The sequence below is a fragment of the Triticum aestivum genome, chromosome 6B, assembly GCF_018294505.1.
Source record: "Triticum aestivum cultivar Chinese Spring chromosome 6B, IWGSC CS RefSeq v2.1, whole genome shotgun sequence".
Lineage (NCBI taxonomy): Eukaryota > Viridiplantae > Streptophyta > Magnoliopsida > Poales > Poaceae > Triticum > Triticum aestivum.
Genome location: NC_057810.1, coordinates 545,662,249 through 545,670,946, shown reverse-complemented (window position 1 = coordinate 545,670,946; position 8,698 = coordinate 545,662,249). Strand labels below are relative to the sequence as shown.

Below are 8,698 nucleotides of genomic sequence, written 5' to 3'. Positions count from 1 at the left end.
ATATTGTTTATTTCAAAATATTTGACAACTTATTTCCATTGACTGCTTATTTCCATTGTTCAAAAAATGTACGGAAGATGATAGACAGAACCTACTACTACAATGGTGAAGCACAATTAACTTATAAGGAAAAAGATGGTCTTACCACATTTTTTACTGATCTTGAGAATTACAATAGCTATTATCGAATTCCTCAAAATTATGGTCAATATGTGCCACTAGTGCACGCGGCGTACTACGGTAACATCAATGGAGATAGCATGGTAAGATTTTCTACTATTACGACATCCGTGCATCTTTTGCATATTTTTTTCTAAAACTAAACTACATTGCTAACTACAAAGTTATTACTATGTTTTTGAACAGAAAATCCCGATGGATTGTGTGCCTCATCTGATGTTGCCAAGAGGTCGCATTGATGTTATGAGCTTACGACCACCGCGGCCAGGTCAGCCACAGTATTCACATCACTCCTATCCATATCGGATTTCTAAAAGCAAGGAAGCCATGATAATAAATGATTGGAAAAAATGTTTCAACCATCGTAGAGAGCTACTTGGAAGCAACATTGTGCGTAGGCCAAGACTTGAAGACAGGATGATCTCCGTTCTTCATTATGGAGAGTTCAGTTTCCTTAATGAAGAGTCAATGCCTATCTTATTTTATGATATTTTACCTAAGAGAGGGTAGAGTAGGTCCTACGAGAGGAGTAGGTCTTAGGTAGAATATGTTATTATGTGCTATAATGTGTTAGAGTTGATGAGGAGGATGAGGAGTTGTGATTATGACTAGTGACCAACTTGTTATATATATATATGATGTCTCATTGACGAAGATTGTTTGGTGGTGATGACTACTGGTAATGAATATGCTATTTAAACAGACTAGTTCATGATGAGTTGTTATTGTATAAAAGATATATCTGTTTAAACATGTACAACGCCAAAATATTAAAAAAACATAAATGTTAGCAGTAGCGCTGGCCTAAAAACGTGCTACTAGTAGTTGAACTTACCAGTAGCGCTGGTCTAGAAACGCCCTACTGCTACAAAATAGTTGTAGCGCCGTGGCAGTAGCGCTGGACCCCGCGCTACTGGTAGCAAAAAAACAAGCGCTACTGGTAAGCTTTTCTCTAGTAGTGTGCTTTGCATATCTCTCATAGGAAAAATATCCTCAAAGAATGTAGCATCCTTAGACTCCATAATTGTACCGACCTTCTGGTCAGGTACCTCAGATTTCACTACTAGAAATCTATAGCCAACGCTGTTCTTAGCGTAGCCCAAATTAACGCAGTCCACAGTCTTGGGTTCAAGCTTACGCTTTTTGGGGATCGGCACGTTGACTTTCGCCAAACAACCCCAAGTACGCAAGTATGAGAGTGTTGTCCTTCTCTTTGCCCATTTCTCATAGGGAGTGATGTCATTATCCTTTGTCGGAACTTTATTCAGGACATGACATGCCGTCAATATAGCCTCCCCCATCATGCCTTGGATAAACCCGATGTATCTAACATGGCGTTAACCAGATCAGTTAGAGTACGATTTTTCCGCTCGGCAACCCCGTTTGACTGGGGAGAATAGGGAGGCGTCCTCTCATGAATAATGTCGTGTTCCGCACAAAAGGAATCAAACTCATTCGAGAAGTACTCTCCACCGCGATCTAACCGGACTCGTTTAATTTTCTTTTTAAGTTGATTCTCAACTTCTGCCTTATAGATTTTAAAGTAGTGTAGAGCCTCATCTTTAGTACTTAACAGATATACAGAGCAATATCTAGTGGAATCATCTATTAATGTCATGAAGTACTTCTTTCCACCTTTAGTCAACACGCCATTCATCTCACAAAGATCAGAATGTATGAGTTCTAACGGTGCCAAGTGTCTCTCCTCCGCAGCCTTGTGAGGCTGGCGAGGTTGCTTAGCTTGCACACATGACAGGCACTTAGAACCTTTGGCTAAAGTGAAACTCGGGATTAAATCCAACTTAGCTAGCCGCGTCATAACACCGAAACTTATGTGACAAGACGTGAATGCCAAACTTTAGATTCATTAACACTCGAATGAATATGGTTCACGACTTTATTACAGAAATCTGCGAGGGAAAGGCGGAACATCCCTCCGCTCTCATAACCTTTTTCAACAAATAGTCCATACTTAGTAACAACCAATTTATTAGACTCAAATACCAACTTAAACCCTTCTCTACATAGAAGGGAGCCACTAACGAGGTTCTTCTTGATGGCGGGGACATGTTGCACGTTCTTCAGCTGCACGATTCTTCCCGAAATAAACTTCAGATTGACCGTGCCAACACTATGAACAGAAGCACTCACGTCATTCCCCATCAATACGGACCCGTGGCCTGTGACATGGTAAGAAGAGAACAATGAAATGTCAGCACACACATGAACACCTGCACCTGTATCCACCCACCAATCGGTAGGCTGAAATACTAAAAAACAGTAAATAAATTACCATACCCAGATGCACCATTTTCATTGTTGCCCACAATCATGTTGACGGACTTGAAGTCCTGTCCTAACTTCTTAAACTTGTTTGGGCACTTGTTGGCCCAATGTTCAGCCGAACCACAAGTAAAGCAGCCCTCATTCTTCTTGTTCTTCTTGAAGGTCTTTTTACCCTTCTTCTTGAAGTCGGTATTCTGTTGGACACCGTTCTTTCCCTTGAACTTGTGGGAGTTGAAGTTCCCCTGGTTCACCATGTTGGCAACAGAAGTCCCTTCGGCCCCTTTTCCGTGCGAGTCCTTTGCCCTCGAATTCTGCCCAACACTCAGATGGCCAATGACATCCTCCACGAAGAATTCACGCCTCTGATGTTTCAGAGTGGTGGCAAAGTTCCTCCGAGAATTGGGGAACTTAGCGATTATGCAGCCCGCGACAAACTTGCCCCGTAACTCGCACTTCAGAAGCTCAAGCTCCTTAACAATGCATATTATCTCATGAGCCTGCTCCAGTACAGGACGGTTCTCAACCATCTTGTAATCGTGGAACTGCTCTATAATATACATCTTGTAATCGGCGGCCTCGAACTTAGATTCGAGCGCTTCCCACAAGTCATTGGCGACATGCACATGTAAATATGTGTCGACCAGTTTATCTCCGATCACGCTAAGAACTGCTCCGAGAAACACAGTGGTTGCCTCCCTGAACGCCTTCTCCTGTTCAGGAGCAATCGATCCCGTGGACACATCGGTCACCCAGAACACGTTCATAGCCGTGAGCCATAAAGTAGTCTTTGTCTGCCAATGCTTAAAATACGTACCGGCAAACTTATCCGGTTTCAGTGCCGCGGCAAAGCCACCTGCCGAAAAATTCCTACACATAATAGGTTTTTGGATTGCTAAGTAAATAGGCAATTTTTCGACTAATTTAATCCATAAGTAGATAATTAGCATGGCATTGACAAAACTAACAACATACTGGTACTTGTCTAAACAAGCACGTACCACGCAAACAATAGGGGCATGTTTGGTTCCCTGGTTAGCTTTAGGCTGCATCGTATGGGGGGTCCTGGCTGAGTGTGGCCTGGCTGAATTGATGCAAGCATGAACGCAGATGGATGTTTGGTGAACTTGCATGAGATGACTGCGCAAGGAGCAGATTCGTCTAAATATGGCTGAAATCAGTGAGGAACAGGGATATTGTGGCACCGCGGGGCGATGGGATCCGGGGTTTGATGGATTCAGAGAAATGGGTTCCTCGCTTGCGGCCGCGCGAGGCGCCAGATCCGGCGTGCAGCAGCTCTAGCACGTACCTGCATGATCCTTGGCGGATGCCAGCGGCAGCGCTTGGTGAAGGGCAAACGGGAATGGCAGCGGTTAGCCTTGGTCGGCAGCGACGACACGGGCACTTGGTCGAGCACGGCGGCCGCGGCGACACCGGCGCTTGGTCGAGGGCGGCGGCGGCGACGGCGGCACCGGCGCTTGGTCGAGGACGGCGGCCGCGGCGACACCGGCGCTTGGTCGAGGGCTGCGGCGCGTGGTGAAAGGCAAACAGCGATGTCGGCGGTTGGTCGAGGGCGGCGGTCGGTCGATGGATGCCCTGCCGGCGGCGCTTGGTCAATGGATGCGAAGAGACGTGAGGGAGATGAGATAAACCGAAGGAAGGAGCCTGCACGCGAGATACGCCCGAAACTGTGAAAAGTACATTCTGCACCCGAGCTCATATGCTCCCGCATGAACAGTAAAATCGAAAAAAAAATCAAAAAAATTTAAAAAATTCCACTGAAAAAACTATTTTCAAACGCATTTTGAAGCACTGAATTTGTTTTTTTTTTGCCACGCCTTACAGGAATGTGATTTCATGATGAATTTTTGCAGGCACTTAGAACTTTTGTCAATGTTTTTCTTAAAAAAAATTGGAATTTTTTTATTTTACTGTTCATGCGGGAGCATATGAGCTCTCGGGTGCAGATTAGCCGCGTCCCCGAAACTTGCGTTTCCCTCAGCCTGGCTGAGAGGGCTGACGTGGGCTCGACCAGGCCAGCGAAGGAGGAGCGCGCGAGGGCCTCTTCTCTTCTCAAGCTCCAATAGCATATAGAAGAGCCACCCTTATAAGAAGGTCCAACTCCTCTTCCACTTCCGGGGTGGGACTAAACTTCCCACCTCCATCTAGTGCCAATAACACACATGGGCACTTAGAGATATTTCTGAAATTGCTATATGGGCTTAAGGCCCATCTCAAATTTCAGCAGTCTCTTGGATTGTGGATCCTCTTAGTGTGGCGAATAGCGTCGTTCTAAGAAGAGTTTGTTCGTATTCTGTTGAGGTGTTGATTAGTCTACAATTCCTACCCAATTGTTATTACGATCTGTAATACAGTGAAAGACCACGGTGTTAAAAATACCTTTCTTGTACCGGGTGACATGTTGAATGGCCAACTTGCACCACGGATAGGAAAGGCAGGCGAATGAACGAGGCTTTTCTGCTCGGCAAGCCGCATTGCTGGAGTCATGCAATAGATTACAACTCTGATTCAACCGGCACGGTGATTGGAGATAATGATTCTAAGAGGACACCGTTGCTTGAAACATGGAGATCCGAACAGGAGTAAACGAGTTGACAAACATGGAAATGCATGTATCATATTTATTCAAGATTACCAGACCTGACACAGTACCGCATGCTCGCGACAATCCAAAGTAATCTAGACATGTTCCAAAATCTCTACCCTCACGAAACCCTCCTCCAAGGGTTACAGTATGCCGAAGGAGCATGGTATCCAGTAATACTGTTCAATTTCGATAACGATGTGACACTAAGCAGTCTAGCATACAATGATAGGGTAATCAAGCTCCGAGTACATGAAGCATGATTGCGTTTTGCGCGTGCATTCTGTTCTCTGCCTGGGGGAATACGATCGAGTTGGGAGCCTCGATGGCACCGTCTGTTACCTCCACCCCTCTCTCCGCAGGCAAACAGTGCATAAGGAAGGCTTTTGGACCAGCCATCTCCATCAGGGCTTCATCCACCTGCAAGGACCAAGAATCACAAAAGTGTCAGCTGAGGGCCAACCCATGCGCCGAGACTACTGACTGCGAATGATTGAATTACAAGGACATGTTATCGGGCAACTTCTAGTAAAGTTCATCAAACTCTAAACATTCAAACATAAAAGAAACAAGTCCGTTAGTTCCTAGTAGACCAACAATATGGACATTTCCAGGGAGATGTAGCTACAACCTAGCAAGCAAAACATGAATGAGAAATGAACAGGTATCAACAATCCAATAGAAATGAGATGTCGACACATCAAAATTGGTGTAAATGACAGTATAAAACAAGAGGTAGACTGACCATGAATCCTTGGAATACTTTTTTCCTATATTCAGCTTCCTCCTTTTGGCCCATGCTGGCCCAAACATCTGTATACACAACATCTGCTCCCTTAACTGCTTCCTTGGGATCATTTGTTATTTCAATCTTACTTCCAGCACTCCTAGCGATCTCCACAGTTTTGGCATCTGGCTCAAAGCCCTTAGGACAAGCGCATACAAAGTGGAAGGGAATCACAGCAGCCAATAGAAGCCATGAATGTACAATATTGTTGCCATCTCCGACATAGACAACCTACATAAACAATTAGGGAAAGAGAGAGATAATTGGTCCCTGTAGAAGAAACCACCGTATGCTGTTATTTTAAAGGTATAATCTACCTTGGTGTTTTCAATACGGCCAACGTGTTCAAGCATAGTGAGCGCATCAGCCATTATCTGGCACGGATGGTTGTAGTCTGTAAGGCCATTTATGACAGGTACAGGTGCATATTTTGCCAAGTCCAAAATATCCTGTCAAAAATCATACAAGATGTTAGAAAGACAATGTGATCATTAAGGTCAATTGCATGCAAGCAGAATATAAATAGCTTAAGATAAAGTATCTCAATAACGAGCAAGCCAACAAAACAGGATTGTGTGCAAGTGAGTTCAGTGCCCAACCCCAAACATCAATTAGATGTTAAATTTATTATGAAAAATAAAGAAAAACAAATGAAGAAGCACATCAGGAAAAACTGCCACAACAATATTGTTTGATCATCAAATCCACCCATCCCAAATATTTCCAGGTTGGCAGTTAGACAACTAGAATGAAACAAACTTACATTTTCAGTTATAGCTACACTATCAAGGTTGATGCTTCGTATTAAAAGGTTTCAGCCTGTGAAATGTCTTTTTCTTCTATCGCCCACTCATGGCTTCGGAGTAGATATCTAACTTTGCTTAAGCACCACAGAAATAACAACTTATAGTTATGTCTAGATTGCAATCGTTACACATTGTGGAACAGAAAGATTTAATATGCAGGAACTTGATTTAGAATCTGGTAAACCAGGTATAGAAATTTCATAAATCATAGTCATGGAACTAATGATCATACCTGGTGAGCAAAAACCCTGGCCATAATGATGTCATTATATCCAGAAAGTACACGAGCAACATCACGGGTCTCCTCACGCTTGCCCATCTGGATATCGTCGGGACCTAAATAAACAGCATGCCCACCAAGCAAGAAGAATCCTGTTTCAAATGAAACATGGGTCCTCATTGACGGCTTGGCGAAGATCATTGCCATTGACTTCCCTTTGAACGGTTGGAAGCTCCTGTCTCCTGACTTTATCATTGCCTTAACCTCAATTGCTCGGTTAAGGATCTTCATGATTGTATCTTTGTCAAAATCATTGATATGAAGAAAATCCTTAGGAAGCTGTTTGGCTGCAAGGAAATTTAGTGTTGTTAATGAAGTTAGCAAAAATTTGGTACATCTTCAACATTGCTCTGATGCACAAAACTTTTGAAATGCACACCTAAGTTTCCGTCACTCACATGCTTCCAGGAAGGAACAAAAAATAGGATCGAAGCTAACGAGCAAACAAGTGAATTTCAGAGCTAACATCTTTGGTGATGACAGGTGAGGAACAAAGTAGGTGAGCACAATATAACAGTGATGATGGGGACAATGAAAACACAGCCTGTGTTTTGCAGTGTCGAACCAGGAAAGTCTGTACATTTCTTGTTTGATCACCATAAGATTAGTGTGATCTCTCGGCGTGGATCCCCATTACAAATAATTTCTCATCCAGTGTCACATAAATTTGATATAGCTGATGGTCAATCATAGTGGGTCTTATATTTGGCACCACCTTTCATTCTATACCAAAAGCTATTTGAGACTTTAAGCTTTGTGCGCTGCTAGCAACTACTACCTCTGCCAACAAATATAAGATGTTTTGGATATTTCAATATGGACTACATACAGACTGAAATGAGTGAACAAACATACTAAAACGTGTCTATATACATCCGATTCAGAAAAAAGTTAGAACATCTTATATTTGTGAACGGAGGGAGTACTAACTAGTCCCTGAGGAATCGACATTGGCAGAGGATTGGAAACTACCCGCACTGCGAGCCCTGGAAGCTACTCAAGTTTCACGGCAGGTACCACCATGTCACAACTCATTATTTCCTGTTTGTCAAATCAATTTCGAACAAATACAATAATCCTACTACTAGTAGAACCCTAGTTACTGGGTCCCCTAATCAACAAAAGTAATACAATGCAGAAACCCTAACCATCTTTCCCAGTGGAGGGGACCGCGGCAGGGCTGGACACTGCGGCGGCCGCGACCCCGCGGCGGGCTGCGGAGGCGGGGGATGCGGCGATTGGTCGAGCTGAGGGCGGATGGAGGGGGAGCGACTGTGGGCGCCGGGTGGAGGTAGGGGTGGAGAGGACGAGGTGACCGCCAGAAATCGCCGCTGCAGCCATCGCAAGGAGATGCTTCAGTGACTGTCGGCAAAGGAGGGTGGAAGAAGGGGATACCGGAGGCTGGCTGCCACTGGAATCCGGCGGGGACGGACGGCGCGGCGGCTAGGGCGGCGGCCTGAGTGCGGCGGCTCGTGGCTGCGAGAAAGGTCGGGATGGACGGGCCAGCTGGAACCGGCGAGGGGCGTATGTAGAGAATTTTGTTACACTTTGCCCTTTCGCATTTTTTCTAGAGGAATTATTAATCTGTTCTGAAAGTTGGTCCATTTTGTCCTCGTATATTTTTCTCAGTCTCAATGTGCCTATTTTCTTTTCCTTGCTTTGAACCTGTCCATCCGCCCCCTTAGGCACTCCATTTGGTTGTAAGGTATCCCCAAGTATCCCTGCCTTTTTCCTGGGTGGGTAAACCACGGGCTCAC

At 44.6% G+C, this 8,698-nt stretch overlaps 1 protein-coding gene across 2 annotated transcripts; it reads right to left on the bottom strand.

The window, feature by feature from the left end:
- Positions 1 to 5,075: 5,075 nt before the first annotated feature.
- On the bottom strand, positions 5,076 to 8,474 carry LOC123137917 (ornithine carbamoyltransferase, chloroplastic). 2 transcript variants are annotated; one of them, XM_044557809.1, is made up of 6 exons: positions 8,337 to 8,465; positions 8,090 to 8,272; positions 6,894 to 7,228; positions 6,173 to 6,304; positions 5,814 to 6,086; positions 5,076 to 5,488 (listed from the first exon to the last, which is right to left on the bottom strand). In XM_044557809.1, the coding sequence occupies exons 3-6, from the start codon at positions 7,170 to 7,172 to the stop codon at positions 5,306 to 5,308; spliced, it is 867 nt and encodes a 288-aa protein (XP_044413744.1). In that variant the 5' UTR covers positions 7,173 to 7,228; positions 8,090 to 8,272; positions 8,337 to 8,465; the 3' UTR covers positions 5,076 to 5,305. The 2 variants fall into 2 exon arrangements, with proteins under 2 accessions (XP_044413744.1, XP_044413743.1); XM_044557808.1 differs by having other exon boundaries at positions 8,090 to 8,474.
- Between the last annotated feature and the right edge of the window lie 224 nt (positions 8,475 to 8,698).